General features: G+C 57.2%; 2 protein-coding genes across 12 annotated transcripts in view; one reads left to right on the forward strand and one right to left on the reverse strand.

Annotated features, from left to right (window-relative positions):
* Positions 1–19,529, forward strand: part of ALKBH4 (alkB homolog 4, lysine demethylase) — a 77,728-nt gene that overhangs the window by 1,961 nt on the left and 56,238 nt on the right. For 8 of the 10 annotated variants that reach the window (XM_049698874.1, XM_049698869.1, XM_049698867.1 and 5 more), the window contains exons 2-5: positions 1,296–1,493; positions 4,458–4,676; positions 9,230–9,324; positions 14,701–14,825. In XM_049698874.1, the coding sequence (XP_049554831.1) occupies positions 1,296–1,493; positions 4,458–4,676; positions 9,230–9,324; positions 14,701–14,806 (618 nt within the window). In that variant the 3' untranslated portion in view covers positions 14,807–14,825. Of the gene's footprint in view, positions 1–1,295; positions 1,494–4,457; positions 5,378–9,229; positions 9,325–14,700; positions 14,826–19,529 lie in introns of those variants that run through there. The other 2 variants (XM_004268832.3, XM_049698875.1) reach the window with 1 other exon arrangement.
* Positions 7,282–17,120, reverse strand: ORAI2 (ORAI calcium release-activated calcium modulator 2). 2 transcript variants are annotated; one of them, XM_004268833.4, is made up of 3 exons: positions 16,385–17,120; positions 12,874–13,111; positions 7,282–9,122 (listed from the first exon to the last, which is right to left on the reverse strand). In XM_004268833.4, exons 2-3 carry the CDS (start codon positions 13,096–13,098, stop codon positions 8,583–8,585), a joined length of 765 nt encoding a protein of 254 aa, XP_004268881.1. In that variant the 5' UTR covers positions 13,099–13,111; positions 16,385–17,120; the 3' UTR covers positions 7,282–8,582. The 2 variants fall into 2 exon arrangements, with proteins under 2 accessions (XP_004268881.1, XP_033282283.1); XM_033426392.2 differs by having other exon boundaries at positions 12,874–13,159.

Genomic DNA, 19,529 nt, shown 5'->3' on the forward strand with positions numbered 1-19,529 from the left:
GGTAGGCAGTCCCACGCTGGGCAGAAATGGCCAGGCCTGTGCTGGGTCACTGGCTGGAGGCCCAGGAGAAGGGTGGCCTCTGCTCAGAACCAGAGGCAGATCCTGAAGGCTCTGCCACAGGAGGTTGTCAGCCTGGCACTCCTCTGGGTGACTGGCAAGTTCTCCTCTGTTTTTTGTGAGGTTTTTTCCCAAAATTTTATGTACGTATGTATGTATGGGGCCGTGCCACTCAGCTTGCGGGATCTCAGTTCCCCGACCAAGGATTGAACTGAGGCCATGATGGTGAAAGCACCTAATCCTAACCACTAGACCGCCAGGGAACTCCCAGTTTTGATCTTTCGTTTTTTTTTTTTTTTGCGGTACGCGGGCCTCTCACTGTTGTGGCCTCTCCCGTTGCGGAGCACAGGCTCTGGACGCGCAGGCTCAGCGGCCATGGCTCATGGGCCCAGCCGCTCCGCAGCATGTGGGATCCTCCCGGACCGGGGCACGAACCCGTGTCCCCTGCATTGGCAGGCGGACTCTCAACCACTGCGCCACCAGGGAGGCCCTGCTCTTTTTTGATGGGAAATTCAGGCAGCGCCAGTGGCTGCCACAGTGTAGGGCAGGCCCCAGAGATACCCACACTGTGGCCGGAAAGGGCTTCTCCCTCTGGCCTCCCAGCATGTGCTGCTCACCTCCTGGGCAGGCCCGTGGCCTCAGCTTTAGGGGAGCAGATTTCTCCAGCTCCTGGTCAGGGCTGGCTGCCTTCACACAGTCCTCCTCTTTAGCCCTCACCAGCCTGGGGAGGGCAGACAGTGCCCCACAGCGGCACAGGAACAGTGTGGCCTCGGAGGCTGCGCCCCAGCTGTGCAGCCTCAGGCTAGTTCCTTAACTTTGCGGAGCCTCAGTCACCTCATCTGTAAAATGGAGGATGAAAGAATGGTTCTGCGTACTCTCTTCCCTTTTACAGCCGGGAAAGTGAGAAAGGCAGGGGCTGAGGGCCTTTCCCAGGAGGCGGCCCTGGGCAGGGGTCCCGCCTCCCTCTAGACTCCAGCTGCCTCCCAAAGTGCTGCAGGGGATGGTGCAATGCTGGGTGGGGCTGCCTCTCGGGGCGTGTGTGTGCAGTGTGTGGAAGGGCTCCAGTGACTCCAGGACCCCTGTCCCCTGTCTTTTTTTTTTTTTTTTTTGCCGCACCAAGTGGCATCCGGGATATTAGTTCCCTGACCAGGGATCGAACCTGGGTTCCTCGCAGTGAAAGCGCCGAATCCTAACCACTGGACAGCCAGGGAATTCCCATCCCTGTCTTTCTTTTGCAGAAAACACACCGGTTCATTTACTACGCCGACACCGGCTGGGCTGTGGGGGCCGAGGAGTCCGACTTTGAAGGCTGGGCCTTCCCCTTCCCAGGCGTGACACTGATCGAGGACTTTGTGACCCCGGTGGAAGAAGCTGAGATGGTACGGCTGATGGACCGCGACCCCTGGAAGCTCTCACAGTCCGGGCGGAGGAAGCAGGTAGGCTGGGCCAGAGCTGGGCCAGAGAGGGCAGTCACACCACGGGGCCGTGCCAGGCTCCTGACCCCAGAGCCCCTTTGCTCACCTCCCTCTCAGGGCCTTCCTTTGCAGCCACCTCCCACCACTCCCCAGGGCCATTAGGTGACAGTCGGCGGGGGTGGGGGGTGGGGGCAGGGCTGCTGAATGGGGTGTGTTGGGAAGGGGCAGGGCCAGGGGCCTGGGCATGGCCTGCTCACCTTCCCATGAGGCGGGGCTCAAAGGCAGATGGCCACTCAGCTCTCTCTGCCCTCTCCCCAGCTGGCCTAGTGCTGGTGACCCTCACAGAGGGTTTCTCGAAGGCTGCCAGTTGCCCCCCATCCCCCTACCCCCCTGTCCAAAGTTCTCCCCATCAGTTTCTAGTCTCCCCAGCCCTCTTCCCACTGATACTTGGGCCTCCAGATCCTGAACCTTCCCTTGCCGGGCATCACAGTCCCCTCCTCCCTGGGTCCGCTCTTCTCCTTTTCTGTTCCTCACCCCCAGCAATCCTCGCCCCCTCCAGGACCTGCGAACCAGCCATCGGCCACCTTTCCACATTCCCTCCCCCTCCTGTCATGTGTCCTCACCCATCTTCAGTTCTGTGACCAGTTAGTACAGGCACTTGCTCAGGTGCCCCTCGCCCTTTCTCCTCTTGCTTGCACAGGCTCTTTCTGCTCACCCACAGCCCTGGTCGGGTCCAGCACCCGCGCCCCCTGCTGGTGGCCGCCCTGGCTCTGGCTCTCCATCCCGAGCCGGGCCCTTCCCGCTCGGCAGGTCGTTCGCTTTGCTGCCCTCTTTCCAAACCTCTCCTTCCCCTCCTCACTCCCCCGTGACGACCAGGCCTCTCTGAGGGAACAGGTGCATCTACAGACGTTCCCTTCTCGCCTGTGCCCAGCTTCTTCCCGAGCCCCACTCCAGCTGCGCACCGGATGCTGCCCTTCTCCTCGGAACTCCTTGTCCCGCATCGCCCCCTTCTGTCCTCAAGGCTGGCTCTTTCCCACCGGCCTCCCAGTAAGCTCTGTCTCTCTCGTCTCTGCAGCAGAGCTTCTCAGGAGAGCTCTCCGTTCTCTTCAGGTCCTCTCTTCTTGCTGCCGCTTAACCCTCTCAAAAACTGCCTCCATCGCCCACCTCCTGCCTAAAGCCTGCAGCTGGTTCTCGGGCTCAGTCCTCAGGCCTCTCCTTTTCCTTCTCCAGACACTCCTTACTGATCTCAGTGAGGCCCGGCCCCGCACGTCGGTGAGTTTGGGGCTCCCGCACTCGTATCTCCAGCCCTGGCATCCCTAAGCTGAGCCGTGGCTCCACCTTGGCAAATTCCATCTTTCACCTGCTCAGGCCAGAAACGCTGGATCTTTCCACGTTTCTCTCTTTCATTGGTAATTCCTGTCAGCTCTGTATTCCTTCAAAACATATCCTGAATCTGAGAACACACACCCCCTGCTGCTGCCACCACCTGCCTCTAGCACTTCCTGGGCAGCCCTCGGTCCTCCTCAGTTGGTTTCAGTAGGGAGGAAGTGATCCCACCGACATCCGGTTGGATCGAGTCACTGCTCTGTTACAGGCCCTCCAGGCCTCCCATCTCAACGCAAACACAGAGGCCTTACCATGCCCCAGGAGGCCCTGCCCTGGCCGCCAGCCCGATCTTTGTCTTCTCTGCTGCTGTCTGCTGTCCCCACGGCAGTCACCCCCACCTCCTGGGTTCCTCGGAGTCTCCTGGCCGCAGCCCGCCTGTCCCAGCCTTTCTGCGTGCTGCTGCCAAGGAGTTGGGGTGGCCCGCAGGAGCTGGTGGGCCCCGGCACTGAGCCATGCGGAACAGGGAAGGAGAAAGACTCCAGCAGCAGATGGAGCCACCCTCCACGAGGCAGGGACCCGAGGGAGCAGGGGTGCGGCTAGATGCCCCCCATCCCTCAGGCCACAGACCTGAGGTGTATCTACAAGGCTCCTCCCTAGGGTGTCTTTGTTTTGTTTTTTAAATAGAAGCCACCCATCATAAAATCCACCCATTTCAAGTGTATAATTCACTGGTTTGGTTTTCAGTGTATCCACAGTGTTGTGCAACTATCGCCACTGTCTAGTTCTGGAACATTCTCATCACCCCAGAGGAAATGCGTACCCATTACCAGTCCCTGTGCATTCCCTCATTTCCCAGCAAGCACTAATCTACTTTCTGTCTCTGTGGATCTTCCTCTTCTGGACATTCGTATACCTAGGGTTATGTAACATGTGACCCTTTGTATCGGGCATCTTTCACTGAGCATAATGTTCTCAGGGTTCATCCCTTTGCAGCCTGTAGCAATGCTGCATTGCTTTTCGTGGCTGAATATTATTCCATTGGATGGATGGACCACTCTTTGTTCATCATTCATCTGTTGGTGGACACTTGGGTTGTTTCTACTTTTTGGCTGTCATGAATACTGCTGCTGTGACTAGTCTAGTACAGACTTCTGCGTGGACGTGTGTTTTCAGTTCTCTTGGGTGTGAGGCTAGGGGTGGAACTGCTGCTGGGTCCTGTGGAGACTCTTCTCCCTTGTGGTCCTGAAGCCCAGTTGCACCCAGTGTTGACCAGATGGGTAACGCTGCCGTGGGCTGGCCTGCCCTGCCTCGCTCGGCTCCTTCCCGACTCCCCAGCACCACGTCCTGGGGACGCCACCCGTGCATGGGCCTCTTGTCTCCAGCTCTGCTTCCTGGGGTACCTGGGCCGACGTTCCCCCGATGCTTCACATCCCCCCCCGCCCCGCTTTGTTTTCCTCCTCAGCATTTACCGCCATCTGATGTCTGCTGTTTATATTTATCTCCTTGGTGTTGGCCTCCTCCTGCCAGAATGTCAGCTCCATGAAGTCCGAAATCTTTGCTGGTCTTGGTCACTGTGCTTGGATACTTCAGCCCTGGCGTGTGATGCCATTTCTGTAAACTCAGACAATTTCCCACTTCCTTTTTGTCCTCATCCTTCAGGACTACGGCCCCAAAGTCAACTTTCGGAAACAGAAGCTAAAGACCGCCGGCTTCCGGGGCCTCCCCAGCTTCAGCCGGGAGGTGGTGCGGAGAATGGGCCTCTACCCCGTCCTGGAGGACTTCCGGCCCGTGGAGCAGTGTAACCTGGACTACTGCCCGGAGCGGGGCTCGGCCATCGACCCCCATCTGGACGACACCTGGCTGTGGGGGGAGCGGCTGGTGAGCCTCAACCTGCTGTCCCCCACTGTGCTGTCCATGTCCCGGGAGGCGCCCGGCAGCCTGCTGCTCTGCCTGGCCCCGTCCGGCTTCCCGCAGGCCCTGGTGGAAGGCGCGACGGCCCCCGGCAGGTCTGTCCCGTGCCGGGAGGTGGAGGTGGCTGTCCCCTTGCCCCGCCGCGCTCTGCTGGTGCTCACGCGAGCCGCGCGGCACCAGTGGAAGCATGCCATCCACCGCAGGCACATCGGGGCCCGCCGCGTGAGCGCCACCTTCAGGGAGCTGTCAGCCGAGTTTGGCCCCAGCGGGAGGCAGCGGGAACTGGGGCAGGAGCTCCTGCAAACCTCGCTCTCCTTTCAGGGGAGACCCACGTGAGCCGCCTCCCCGGGGACGGGAGCTGGCGCCAGAGTGGACCATTAGCCGGCATTGAAGGGGGCGCCCAGCCCGAGGGTCTTTCTCAGGTCTTAAGAGGAGACTGCTTGACACCCCGGTGCCCGGCAGCGCGAGCCCTGTCCGCGAGCTGGCTCGACGGGAACGGGCCTCAAGTCGGTCCCCTTTGACCTGCGCCGCGGCCACTTGCCTGGGTTGTTTAGTTTGTCACAGCTTGAGGGCAGTGGCATACTTTGAGCTTAAAAATCGTTGGTACCACTTCAGGTCATTTTCTCCTTTATCTGTCTCTCTTAACAAGGTTGCCCGATGTCCCAGCCTGCAAGGCCCTTCATTTATTTATTTATTATTTTTTATTTTATTTACTTTTGGCCATGCCACGCAGCTTGCAGGATCTTAGTTCCCTGACCAGGGACTGAACCCAGGCCCACGGCAGTGAAAGCGCAGAGTCCTAACCACTGGACTGCCAGGGAACTCCCAGGCCCTTCATTTAGGGACCGTGTTGGATTGGAGAACAGGATGGGTAGAAGATGTGAGGTTATTACTGTTACTACTGACTTCAGAGCTGCTGACAGCTTCAGAGTTGCACTCTGCCCGGATCATGCTTGACCCCATGGGGTGCAGGATACGGAACACTGGTGACCAGCGGTTGGCAGGGAGGGGCTTCCAAGCATCACTTCTCTCCACAGTGCTCCACCAAGAGCAGAGAGCAATTCATAACTTAAGTACTTATTTATTCAGTTCAGTCCAGGGCAACTGTTTTAAAAATCCATACACAGGACAGGGGGTGTGCACACCGCATGTGGTCTCCACAGCCTCATGCATAATGAATCAATCAGCACAAGACAGGTGAGCAGTGCAGATGAGCCTCGATCTGCCCAGGCTTAGGCAGTTTTATCCTCAGCAGACCTTCCTAGAAGAGACCCTGAAATACATTCTGCCCTGGCAGTCTGTCTAAAATAGAAACGCTGGAGTTTTGAAACTCCTGGTCAGGTACTAAACGGAGACCGTGTTCCACTTTGGAAGGGGCCTCAGCGTATCTGCGGGCACTTGTTTTAATGAGCACCAGGAAGGCTCTGCTCAGAGGAAAACAGGGCGAGCCCACGCTGGCTCCGGGGCGGCCTGTGGCGCCTCTCACTCAACACAGAAAGGCCACTGCACTTGGAACCCCCTTCACAGTCAGGTTAGGCCTCCAGAAACCAAATTTCTAGCCTGCAATTTGCTTCCCTCCCCTCCGCAGACTGCCCTGCTGCAGCTCCAAATGGCAGCTTATTCTCCAGTCCTGAGGGCGCCCCCCGATCATCAGTCCCCAGGCCCACAGTCATCTCTGTTCTCACAAATTCAGTTTGCCTCATGCCTCTGGGAACTAGAAAGGCTGGAGCTGGGAGAGCTCGCTGGAAGGAAGAACAAGAAATTACAAGAACATTATTCTCCTCATCAGTGTCGAAAACGTGATTATGTGGCATCCTTCCTACCCACGTGGCACTGTCACTGGCACCTAGTGTCTGACCCTGATGTGGCCAGGCTAGAAAAACTGCCCATGGGCCAGGTGTAACAGCTGGCCCCTGGCTGACACCCAGAGTGTGCTCGCCGCAGGCTGGGGAGCTCGGCACTCTGTGGGCCTGGCACACAGGGCAGGGGCACCAGATGGCCCAGGAAGGTGGCCGAAGTGAGCCCAACAAGGCCCCTCTCAAAAGCCTGAGGCCAGAGGAAGGGGCTGCCGTCCCCTCCCAGCAGTGGGCAGGAGCCAGCCTTTCTAGTCCCTGCCAGGACACAAAGTGGCCGTCTTGCAGTGCCGCTGACATTCTTTTGCAAAGCAAACGCATTACACCTTTTCAGCAAGGCTCTGGGAGAGGAGACATGCGCTAGGGAGCAAGCAAGTCACGACAGATGTCTGCAGAGGATGCGAGGGACACGCCCTTTGGAAGGCGCTAGGGCTCTCCTCCGGCCCAGCAAGACACGATGTCCAGGCTCCCCGTAAATGCCATGACTTGCACTGGTGATTCTCAGCATTCAGTTACGTGTTAAGGTTCAGGTTCTCAACAGGATGTCACAGTCCCAGAAACCTCAGCCAGGCTTGCCCGCACTTCTTGGTACAGGCAACCCAGACCCCACAGAGATGTCAGGCTGTGGACAGAAATGCCGTCAGAGCATGAAGTCCAGTGACTGAAACAAAAGAAAAGGCACCACTCTCTGGTGGCTGCTGGCCAGTGTGGTAAATGTGGTTCTTAAAAGCGGCCCAGGGCGCAGCAGGCTCACACGTAAGCTGAGCTGTAGCATGTATGTGTTCGGTCCAAGAACATGGGCTCAGGTCTACCAGACGCCCTTCTGAAAAACACCAGAACCTGTGCTGTGCATGGCTGCATAGAAGTGTGAGCTGGGCCTGTGCTTGCGGCCAGGAGGCCCAGGAGGGGAGCTCTCCACAGGGTCTCACCTTCCCTGCCGTCATTATAAGCAGGACCCACGTTTGGCCAGGGCTGGCCGCTGATGCTACCACCCACAGACCAGGCCCGGTCACGGCCTTGTCTAGACAGGAAGTTCCCTGGCTGCCCCCTCCCGCTGCCGGGGGCCACAGGCAGCAGGGAGGTGGGCGGGCTCGGGTGCCTGGGCGAGAGTGCCACTGCCTTCTGCAGCCACAGCCTGGAGGGTCAGCTGGCGGCTCAGGGGACAGTCTGTGGCCGAGAGACGGAAGCCTCTGGACGTTGGGCCCTTTCCCCAGCCTGGGGGCCTCGCTGGGTCAATGTGGCCAAGGATCCAGCTGGCAGGGAAGAAAGAATCTGAGCCCAGTGTGCCTCAGAGCACCCCTCAGTTAACAGCCACCTCCAGTGGGCGCCCACAGACTGGCCTCCGCCCTTGGACGGCTCCCCCAGGGCCTGGCAAGTCTGATGCCTGCTGGGCCACGTGCCCTGGGCTCCTGCCTTCCTTCCCCAGCCCCACGAGCCAGGCCGCCCAGCTCCCTCCAGGGCAGGGAGGGAAGCACCAGGCCAAGCTGTAAGCCTGTGCCCCATCTAATTGTAGCAGGGTGGTACCATCAGACGTGCCACCCGGCTGCCACCAGCCCAGCTCAGGAGTCACGGGGCAATCCCTTCCCTGAACCCATGGTGCTACCCCGACTCTCCAGGTCCCTGCCAGGCTCCCAGCCCCTGCTGGCCGCTCACTCCAGGTCTCCGAGGTGACCCGTGACCACCCGGTGCTACTCGGAGCCCGGCCTCCAGCCTCAGGAAGTACCCAGGGCCAAGGACTTGTCCTTTCTTTCCCCTGAGCTCTTAGCATCAGTCTCCCGTTTAACTGAAGATTTCCATCTTCTGAAGGAAAACGATCCAGGTCTTACAGCATGAAGACAGGAGTAGAACTTTGGTCTTGAACCACCTGGCAGTGTCTCGGCAGCCCCGTTGGCAATTTGCATTTCTGAAATTCCCCATACCGCAAGCGAGTTCTGTTCCCTCCCAGCGAGGCGTGGACGCTGAGCTGACGCGGATGCGGCCGTGGACACACGGCATCGGCCCCGCCCAGGAGCGCGCACGCTCACACCACCTGCAGGCTGCGCTCGTGCCCATCCAGCTGCACTTTGAGCTTGTGCAGCTCCTCGATCTCGCGATTGTGCCGCTCGGTTTTGTGGCGCACCAGCGAGCGGTAGAAGTGGATGGTGAAGACCACGAAGATGAGGCCCACGGGCACCATGATGATGGTGGACACCAGGGCGGCCTGCCAGCCCGTGTGGCCCCCGGGGCCAGGTGGAGGGCCGGGCTGGTGGCGCGCGTCCACGGGCAGGAACTTGATCCAGCAGAGCAGTACCACCTCGGCCAGGAAGAGCAGGATGCCCAGCACGGTGGAGAAGCCCCAGGCCAGCTCGATGTAGGGGTGCATGCGCTCGTGCGGAGACTCGCTGATGGAGTTGAGGTTGTGGATGTTGCTCACGGCCTCCACGTTGGGCAGGATGCACGTGCTGATGAGCAGCGCGAACAGGTGCACGGCCACCAGCACCGTGGTGCACGCGCTGAAGGCGATGAGCAGCGGCCGCGGGTATTGGTACTGAGTCTCCAGCTGCACCTCCACCATGGCCACCTGCAAGGCAGAGGGGGCGCTGGGTCGGGGCGCCCACAGAGCAGAGGGCGCCCTCCTCGCTGATCAAATATTTTGAACTTTACTCTTTTTTTTTTTTTGCTGATTAGCTAAAGAAGATCTCATTCAGGGAACATCTAAAAAGTACAGAAGAGGCCAGAGAAGCACTGGGCAGGGCGGTGATCGCACCCTGGATGCCAAGAACGTAGGTATATTGGGGTGCCGGGCTCTGGCCCAGGGCAGAGGCCACGCTTCCCTGGGAACATGCGACTTTGCTGTTGATATCAGAGCCGGGCTGCAGTGGAGCTTAGCTGCAAAACAACTGATATTTCTCAAAAAAACAAACCTGACCTTTCAAGAGGTAAAAAGAAGTAATGATGGAGGCTCCTGACGGTCTCTAGGCTCAGAGCCACACACTGGGCGGCCTCACACAAGCCACAGGGTGCCTCTCAGCTGAGGCCAAAAGCGGGAGCGAGCAGCCACGTCTCCAAAGGCCGGGAATGGTCATAGAAATGACGGTGAGGAGGGGAAGCTGGGAAGGGGCTGGGCTGGGACAACTGAGCTGAATCGACGGGAGCAGGAGGCCAACAGGAAATATGTAAAAAGGGTAAGTCAAGAGACAGCAATTCCCAAACATCATTAGAGAGGTGGAGGCGGAGGGGCTGCCAGGGTTTGTCACAAGCCCTTTGCAGTACTTAATTTTAAACTGCGCATGTGCTAACTTTGAAAAAATAAAAACGACTTTTAAATGAAAGGGAATAAAAGGCTCACAGAAGGACCAGAAGCCCCTGCTTATCTCTGTAGCAGTGAGTGTCTATTTAGGCTGGGATATGCTCACCACGAGCCCTAAGGGGCTTTCAAAGTCCAGACTGGGCGCCAGGCTCCTGCCACGCTTCCCCAGGTCACACCCAGTCCACTCCGCTGCAGCCCACATCCCACCCCAGCTCTGTGGACCAACCCCAGTAGAGGGTTTAGTCCAGGCTCACCAAGGGCCTTCTTCCAGGCACCCAAAGCTAAGAAACCACACCCGTCAAGGAAGGGGGGACAGGGAGGCAGAGAGAAGCCAGAAGGCTTTTCCACTCACACTGTTTGTCTCCTAGAGCTGAGCCATCCCTTTTTTGTTGTTGTTGTTTTGTTTTGGGGCGTGCTGCACGTCTTGGGGATCTTAGTTCCCCAACTTGCCACCAGCCCAGCTCAGGAGTCACGGGGCAATCCCGTGGGAACCCCGGGGCCACAGCAGCGAAAGCGCCAAGTCTCAACCACTGACCATTGGACCGCCAGGGAACTCCCAGAGCCATCCCTGTTTTAAAAAATTTACAAGAAAGATTTCATAACTTCTAGCAACTACTGCCTCTTAGAGTGAGGACCTCATCCTCTCACTCCGTCTTCAGTGAAGATGGAACATTTGGTAGGTAAAAAGAAGATATGCCAGTCCTAGTGGACCACAGCTGAACAGAAACTCAGCAGTGATTATTGCTCCAAAGAGACAGCAGCCACACTACTGAGAGGAGGGGTGGTCCTTTCTCAGTGCCCTTTTAGCCTGGGTAGGCTCTTGTGACCACAAAGGATATGGCCCAACAAAAAAGGACGTTGTAAACTTCAGAGGGTGCAGAGATGAGAAACAAAGACGATTAAAAGGCCTATGAGGAAAGCAGTTTTGTTCCACCTCAAGAGGAGAAAAGGCCAAAGGCCATTTTTCAGTGTATTTATGCAAAGATTTTTATGAAGGGGTCCTGGATCACTGGTTCTCTGTGTTAGGGGCAGGATAAACATGAAGAAATAAGCTTAAGGTCAGGCATAAGCACTTGCTGGAAGAAGGAGCAGCTCTGCAATTCTAATTAGGGAATACATAATATGGAGAGGGAACTCTACCTACAGAACGGCCTGGTCATTTTCCCACGTCCCTGCCCTTATTCAGCTATGGTTTCCACAGTGGACATGCTGATACTAGCTGACGATCTGTATTCATCACTTCTTTCTCCTGGGCTGCTCTGCAGTCTGAATAATTATCTGATTTACTGGGGTCTGTGGCTTCTGAAATGTATCCCCAACGGCTTAAGGAAGCACTTGCTACAGAGGAGATACTCCATAAATGCTGAAGAAATGAATTATTATAATAATTCATTATTATTGAATGAATAATAATGAATTATTATTATTATTCAACGGGCACTGTCCTCATTCTAAGGCCACTTCACACCCCTGAAGGCTGCCATTAAGTCTCAAACTACTCCTCCAGAATTCACTCTTTGCTTTACAGCTTTATTCACAGGGCTTGTTTGCAAATTTTAATGAGGGGTGTTGTAGCCTTCAAACTCGGGTGAGCAGACTCTTCCCTAAATTTGGAAGTCCAAATGTTTGGAAGACCGGGGTCTCAAGGGACAGCTGCAGACGGGAAGTGATTTCCGAGACCCAGGCCCCGCACAGAAAGGAAACCGTCCTACTTCATTATATCATGCAGTACTTCTCAGTTAGTTTTCCAAAGTTAAAAAATATATAATAATAAATATAGGCCAGAAAAATTCAATGCAGTACATGCAGAGTATTACTATGCATTATACCCTACTGGGAGGGTAGAAAACAAGATCTAATTTTAATGATGACGTCTAAACTTCTCTTGCTATTTCTTAAAGTTAAGCTTGAGAAAATGTTCCTCTTTTAATGTGATGGAAGGAAATCATTTTGAGCCAAAGTTATGTCCCATATGATTGTACACTTTTGTAATTACGTTTTAAGCAATAAAATGCAGGACGTAAATAAGCCTTTGCTTTGAACTACAGACCTCAACCCAAACTGACTGCCCTCTAGACGTGGTGACCTCTGCCCTGCCCTGCCTGAGGTCACGCCCTGACTACAGAGGTCTCATTTTTCCATGGGTGACCAGTGCCGATGACGGGCAGGCCCTTGTCATGGGAGTGGCCGCACTGGCTCGCTCGGACAGCTTTTTTATTTTCTGCGTATCCATTTGACAGCTGAGGCTCTGAGATATGGAAAAACAATTGTTTTTACATTAAAAAAAAAAAGGCTTCCAGCCCAATAGGACCTCTGAGCAGACAACAGAGAAAGAAAAAGGAGGGGCGGCCGCAGTTCTCGCTGGGAATCCGGAATCCTGACATTCCCCCCTCTCTGGGACAATCCCCTGAAGGGATGAAGGTCTGCAGGCTTTGAAGTCAACAGGGGATGTGGCCCTTTTTCAGGGCCCACGGTTTTTCCCCAGACAGACTCTTGTCCTGGGGGATGACTCAGAAGGAAAGCACAGCCGGGCAGCCGGGTGTCAGGCCAGAGGCTCTGCTTTGTCACCCCAGAGACCACATTCAGGGAGCATCTGTGTCCCCAGCTGGGCTAAACTGAGCAAACGCAACCCATGCCACAGTTTCTGCTCAAATTCCCAAACTCTTGGGTGGTGCCTGAGATGTGCAGATGTCGGGACTTTTTCCTGGGAAACCTTGTACCCTGAAGCTATTTTAATTACCCCACTAACTTCCTTGCCAAGTAAATACTGTATGTGAACGTGAGAGTGGGCTTTCTGAGGGCTCTGGGGCTTGGGGACTCCCCTGGATGCCCCAGGCCACCCCTCCAGTTGCCAGAGCAGTCCCCTTGGAGGAGGTGGGACCTGGGCAGAGACTTACTAACGGTCCATCCTGGCTGTCAGCAGGGCCCGGAGGGAGTGCTTTGCTCCCTGAAGCACCACAGGATTTCAATTAGCAAAAGCCCACTTCACAGGCTGTGTTTCCCACCACGTGTTTCCACTCACCATGGCAAAGCCCGAGAGGAGGGCGGACGTCCGGCTGGAGGCCTTCAGCTTGGCCCTGCTCAGGTAGAGCTTCCTCCAGGAGAGGGCCTGCACAGAGTGGTGGTTGGAGGTGACCAGTTCCAGGTAGCTGCGGCGGACCCAGTCCCGGTAATCCATGCCCTTGTGGCCGGGCTCCGAGCAGGCGGGAGTGGAGGGGTCCACAGGTACGTTGAGCTCGGCGCTCATGGTGGGAGCCAGCCTGTGGGCGGCAGAGACACACTCAGGCATCCCAGAGGGTTCCCGGGGCCTGGAAAAGCCAGAATCCAAGTCCCTTTAACTTTCCCTGGGGGCCCACTGTATACACCCTGTGCCAGGGCCATGGGATCCAGAGGTGCACGGGTATGGGGCCCTGGCCTCTGAGGCAGTCCTCACACAGGAACGTGGGGACCACCTGCAGGAAAGGAGGGGCAGGAGTGCATCTCCGGGAACCATCGCAGCATCCAGTGTTCCTCCACAAAGCAGGAATCTGGCCTCCCACCCCGAGCTCAGAAAGGCTCCAACTGAGTGTGGCTCTTGGGTGAATGGAATTCCAAGGTTGACCAAAAGCACCTAAAGACTCCTCAGAGGGGCACCTATCTTCAGGGAGTAGGGAGCTGTAGTAGTTAGGAAGCTTTTAGGACCTAAACTTCTGGATTTGACCCTGCCATGTGAGCGTGACACCTGACCTTTCCAACCTGCTTATCTTCACCTAGGGACATCCCCACCCTACCGGGCTCTTAGACAAGAGAGTGGAACCAAAACTGCTTTCCAATGGCCAGGTGCCAACCATGAAATCAACATTTCCAAGCAGCCGCTAGGTTCTCAAATCCAACTTAGATTTTAATCAGCACAGTTCGCCCTGAAAATACCTGGTTTGTATAACTAAGGCCACATCCAGGCTGCAATGGAAACCTTCAGCAAAATGAAAAACTGAATTGGCCAATTGACGTGAGCATGGTTTTTTGTGGGGTTTTTTTGTTTTTGTTCCGAGAAATGGAGGCTGGAGACCCCTCGAGTATCCCAGTAGACATCTGGTTTGACAATAACACACGATGAAGATCAGAAGGGCTGATCTGTCGAGATTTGTGAATTTAAACCCAAACCTCCAAATAGGGGATTGGCGGTCTTGCGTGGCCCAAGGGGCCGGCCCGTGCAGCAGCCCGCGGGATCAGCTCGAATTAATCTGCAGGGCAGGCTTCCAGGGCACAGGCACCTCACAGCTCACTTGGCATCAGACATTAACTTGTACCTTCAAGCCCGCATAGGCCCCGTGAAAAGCCTTCTTAAGGCTACCACAAAACAGAGCAGTGTTCCCAGGTTCCAGGGAGCCTGGCTGGGGGTGGGTGGGCGGAGTAGGGGGTGTTCACCAGGGTCAGCGGCTGAGGAAATGCCCCACACTTGATCTGTCCACGCCAATCCCTAAAAGGATTCTCTGGGAAGGTCCTAGGGGCGGGGAAGGCCTCTCTCTTTTGGGGTGCCTTCCTCTTTGTCTTCCACCAGGCTGCGGAGGCTCGGCTTTTACCAGCCAATAGGGCCCCGGGAAACAGTTCTGTGCTCTTCTATTTCTGCCTGGGATGCCAATTACTAGGTCATTTACAGGAGGGCCGACTTGGGAACCTTGGTCACCCCGTCCACATCTGCAGCCAGCAGCACTGCTTGCAAGCACTTCAATCACAGGAATGTCCCGTCCCTTGGGGAGGATTCAGAGAAATGTTGTTCACTAACCAATCCATTGGCTGGCTTCAAATAACTGAGAATGGCGTCATTTGGAAATACACTTTTTTCTTTTTTTCTCCCCCTACGTATCAGAAGTGAGCCCACAGGTATGATGAAGACACTGTCCAGTGTGTGGTGGGGTGAAAGGCACAAGCTTTGCCCCCTCAGAGGATCCGTCTCTCCATCCTGCATCCAATAAATGCTTCCTGAGCCCGAAGGTAAGACTGCATTTGGTACTTAAGGATCAAAGATGAAAGGTGAGGATGTCCCATGGGGGAGTGAGATAAGGGCAGGGGGATTCTCATCCAGTGAGTTAAATGCTGCTTTAGTGGAGGGGGTGTGAGGGTTGAGGGAGTGCAGGGGGGGCTGGCTGCCTCTACTCTTGACCCAGGAGAGGGTCCCTGCTAGGGAGCCAGGACAGGGACAAGGACATAGGTAGTGAAGGTAGCATTGGCAAAGTGGGACCCTCCCTCAAAGACAAGACGCTGCCCACATGGGAGCTTCTGAGAGGCAGGGCAGAAAAGCTAGCTGCAGAGGGGTCAGGGAAATGGGGGTGGAAGGCAGGATGCAGAGAGTACGTGGAGCCTGGAAAGTATGACTGTGCTGGACTTGCTCTGGAGGTGCCCGGATGCAGGGGCTTGGACGGAGCTGGTGAGGGAACAATGCAGGCTCAGTCTGGCCTGTGTGCTCAAACGCTTGGCCGACTGGGAGGGGCAGGAGGGCCTGGTGGCCTCCAAAGGGATGTATGGGGTGAAGAAGAGGGAAGCACAGGGACCTTCAATGAACGAGAGCTGAGCTCAAATTGGAAAGTGGAGAGCTTCATGGGCAGTGAGGTCTGACGGTGGCCTCTGGGCCATGGTGGCCTCTGGGCAATAGGCAGGCCGGCCTCAGCCCTGCAGATGTCCTTCGAGTGGCAGGGTTTGGGAAGGAAGGGCTGCCTGTCTGCTTGGAGCCTGGGTCCTGAGGCAGGCCTGTGGGTCCTGAAGACAGAAAAGCCACTTCCTGCAGAGGGAGCAGCCCAGACTGGATTCAGATCCATCCGCACCCTTCCAGCCCCAGCGTCCTACCCTGGGCCAGGCCTCCTCCCCCTGCCTCCCCAACTCCAGGGGCAGAGTCTGGTCCTCACACTCCGGGGCTGGGCTCAGGCAGCGGGTGGGGTGGGTCAAGATGGAGCCCTGCGTTTCTGTCAGGTGGCAGAGGCTCCAAAGGATGCTCTCCTGGCTGAACCTTGTGGGTTTTTTGGTTTTGTTTTCATATAAGGGGCAGGCAGAGAAAAGAGGTCTTGTAGCATAACAGTGATGCTCTCTCTAAAGATTAGCTATTCTCCTTGGCAGGGTTGTTGGAAACATTTCCGGGCGGTAGGTTTTGGGGTTTGCCTGTCTGAACTTCCTTTAAACATCTGGGGCACGAGCAATGGCCGAGTGCCACGCAGAAACGCCTGTTTCTGACTCTCTTTTTGTCACACCCGTGCAGGGCGGGGGCCCAGCCCCTCCTGCTCCCCTGGGTCTCCTAGAGGAGTCCGCCTGCATCCCTGTCCCTTCCCCTCAGGAAGCCCCAGCAGCCGCAGGACCCGCATTCTGCCCGCACCCGCGACCTGAGTCCTCTCGGCGCCGCACCCTGCCCGGGGAGCCCGCGGAGTTGGGGTCACCTGGCCGCCTCCCAACCCCGCAGACGTCGCGCGTCCCAGGCCTGCCCAGGAGGAAGCCGGTCCCCTCCCCCGTCGAGTCTCCTGGTGCAATTCCAGTCCCCCGCCAGACCCCCCGCGGCGAGCACTCACCGAGCTGCTCTGCCCGCCCGGCCCGGCTCCGGCTCGGGCTCGCGGCAGGCGGCGCTGGCGTGGCCGTGTGGCCGTGTGGCCCAGTGGCCCTGTGGCCCGGCCGGGGCGCCGAGCGCGGCCCCCACCCTCCTTCCGCCCGTCCCTCGGGGTCCCCCGGCCCCGCCCCCGCCAGCTGCCCCGCCCCCCGCCGGCCCGCCGCAGCCGCTGCCCGGGCAACGGTGCGCCGCCGTCACGTGACCGGCCCGCGGGGGCGCTGTGGGCCACGTGACACTGCGGGCCGGCGGGGGCGGGGCTCGAGGCCCCTCCGGGGGGGCCCCGGGGGTCCCAGCTGCGTGAATGCTGCTCCCGCCGGGGCACCAAAAACCCGCGAAAGGTTGCTCACGTCTCCTTCTCCCTGGGCGCGCCGCGGGTAGCAGTGAGCAGGGATCCGCGCGCGGCGGCGAGGAGAGCCGGAAGCCTGGGCATCCCTCGCTCTCCCGCCCCGCCGGCCGCACGAGCGCCCTGGGCCCTGGCGACAGAACGGGGAGGCTGCGCTTTCTCTGCCCCCTGGGTCTGGCCAGCAAGTCCAGGTCAGGGTGAGCCCTGCTTGGCCCGAGGTGTGGGGGTCTGAGCGCCGAGTGGGAGCACGGGGTTCCAGGGTGAGCCCCGGAGAACGTCCGGGACCGGTCACTGACCCGGTGGTGGGGTGGGATCCCGTTATCAGACTGCAGGGTGTGCGGGGGGTGGGGAGCGGCGGGGGGCGTGGGGAGAAAGGGTGTAAGGGAGGCTCTGTTCGGGGAGATGTGGGTGGCCACGCCCGAGTTTGCCGGGCGGACGGTGGCACCAGGCAGAGCGCGCCCCGGAGCTGGTCGCCCAGACTGCACCCTCACCCAAAGTCCCAGCGAGACCTGCCGGGTCCTAACCCGGGTGCAGCATGCTTGGCGCGCCGAGAGCTGTTCCCAGTGGGCAGAGCACTGGGGGAGAAAGTGTTTCTGCGGTGCCTCTGGCTCCTTCCGTCCGATACTGCAGGGAACCTCTCCCCGGCAATGGTGAACTCTCCGGTTTTACAACCGAGACCTTCAAACAGGAACGGTCTTTTAGGGAAGTACACGTGAATAATTCACTAAGAGAAGAGATGGGTTCCTATCAACCCACCGTGCCACGCGGGCCCTCAGAGTACTTCCTGCGTGCCCTACATAGGATTTTTCCATCTGTCACAACATTGGACCGTGACACATTTATCCAAACGGAAGAAAAAAGAGAAAAATTCCGCTCGTGTCAACCAGTCCAACTTTTCTGACAATTGGAAGAGTAAACGTTAGCAGATGCCAGGGCAAACCCATTTATACTGCAAGACGCATTTTAGGGGCCAGTGCTGAGAGCCAGGATGATACCTTTTAATCCAGGAGGACACTTAAGAGCAGACTAAGCCAGTTTCCCCCTGGTTACTGCCCTAATAAAGGGCGGAGGAAAAGCCCAGGGTCTGATTACCGCCCGCTCCCATGGCTGCAGGAAAGAGATCACGGGATTTCAGGGAGCAAAGTCCTCAAAAAGCATATAGTGTGGCTTCCACACCTCAAGCAGCTGGAAAAGTGGACTGGAAAACAGGAAGAAAACACTTTGTAAACGTCAGTAGTTGCCTCACAGATGAACATTCTTTCAGCAGCAGAGTCATTCGCTTTCGTTCTCACCCTTGAACCCTGACTGCACATCCTTTAGAAACCTTCTAAGCCAGTTAGCCACGCCCCCACCCCCGAGCACATTTATGCAGCATGTCTGGGCAGAAGCAGAAGGTAAGTCACAGTTACCAGGGCTTTTCAGAGCTCGTTTCCTAACCAAACCCAGAAAATGGCTTTCCCCACCCTGGAAGATTAAGGGTGGTGACTGTGTTGAAAGGAGAGAGATTTAATGATCACAATACAGTAGTTGCAGGCCCCCCTCAGGCGCCCAGGCAGTTGAGTTGGGGCTACACAGAGGCGAGGAGGTTCAGGTACAGGTCCACGGTACCAGCCACTCAGCCGGGATGTCTGGGCTCCAGTTTGTGCTGTCATTCTCGGCAAGTCGCTTCCTCTCCCGAGGCCTCGGCTGCCCCACATTTGAAAAAGACCAACTCTGGGAGGCATATCCCAGGGGTCAGCCACCTTCTAGTTGCCTCATCTATGCGTGCCCCCTCGTTCAGTGAATGCCATGGTCCTTGCTGTTTTCCTCTCTCCCCTAGGATGGCCTCACACCTGGTATGGACAATGTATCCAGTCCCCTGACACGGCAGTTCTGTCCCCTTGGCCATCCGCTCCTATGGCCTAGCCCTTATTATCATCACCTTCTGTGAACTCCCCCGACCAGGGATCGAACCCAGTCCCTGGCAGTGAAAACTCTGAGTCCTAATCACTGGACCGCCGGGGAATTCCCAGCGTGAACGCTTAAATTCAAATATCCCACTATCTGACGCTTCTTCCTTACTCAGTCCCCCATCACTCTCCTGACTCTGACACCTATTTTTCTCCCTCTCAGCCTCCTTTCGGCTTCTCCTACTGACACCTCTCCCCACTTCTCAGAGAGCTGTCATCACTTCCTTTGTTTCCTCCTCAGCCATCTGCAGTCTGCTGCCCTTTGTGCTGCTAAGTCCAGATGTCTCGGCCACTGCCCTGTCTGTCACCGGGTCCCCCTCCTTCCATCTGGAAACACTCCTTCCTTCTCTGGTGAGGCCACCGGACATTCCCCGGTGCAGGCCTCTCCTCTGCCATCTGTCCACTAGATACGGCTGTTTCTCAGGGTCCTGCCTGGGTCCCGCTCTCCACGTTTCTGTCTGAGTGGTCTCACCCACTCCCGTTTTGCCTGAGGGCTCCCAGATCATCACCTGCAACCCCAGTCTCTTCCCAGCCTGGCAGGGCGTGTCCCAAGGCCGGGCCAGCGTCACCAGGCCCTCAGCTGAATTCCTCATCTTTCCCTCACACACCTGCCCCACCTCCTGGTCACCTGTCCCAGGGCAGTTCCACCACCCGCCCAACTGGTGATGCTGTAGATCTGGTGTCATTCCTGACTCCCCTCCTCCCCATCAAGTCCTGTGAATTCTCCCACCTACATGTCTCTGAAATACCCCCTCCCACCCCTGTGTCCCCCTCCTGCCCCTGCATCCCCCTCCTCCACACACTTCTTCCTCCCCCCG

The sequence above is a fragment of the Orcinus orca genome, chromosome 16 (genome assembly GCF_937001465.1).
Source record: "Orcinus orca chromosome 16, mOrcOrc1.1, whole genome shotgun sequence".
Taxonomy (NCBI): Eukaryota; Metazoa; Chordata; class Mammalia; order Artiodactyla; family Delphinidae; genus Orcinus; species Orcinus orca.

Bases quoted from the DNA above. Each gene is read 5' to 3' on its own strand.
- ORAI2 (XM_033426392.2), bottom strand. From the start codon at position 13,140: ATGCCTGAGTGTGTCTCTGCCGCCCACAGGCTGGCTCCCACCATGAGC. The intron at 9,123-12,873 runs GTGAGTGGAAAC...TCTGCCTTGCAG, and splicing joins TCCTCTCGGGCTTTGCCATG to GTGGCCATGGTGGAGGTGCA.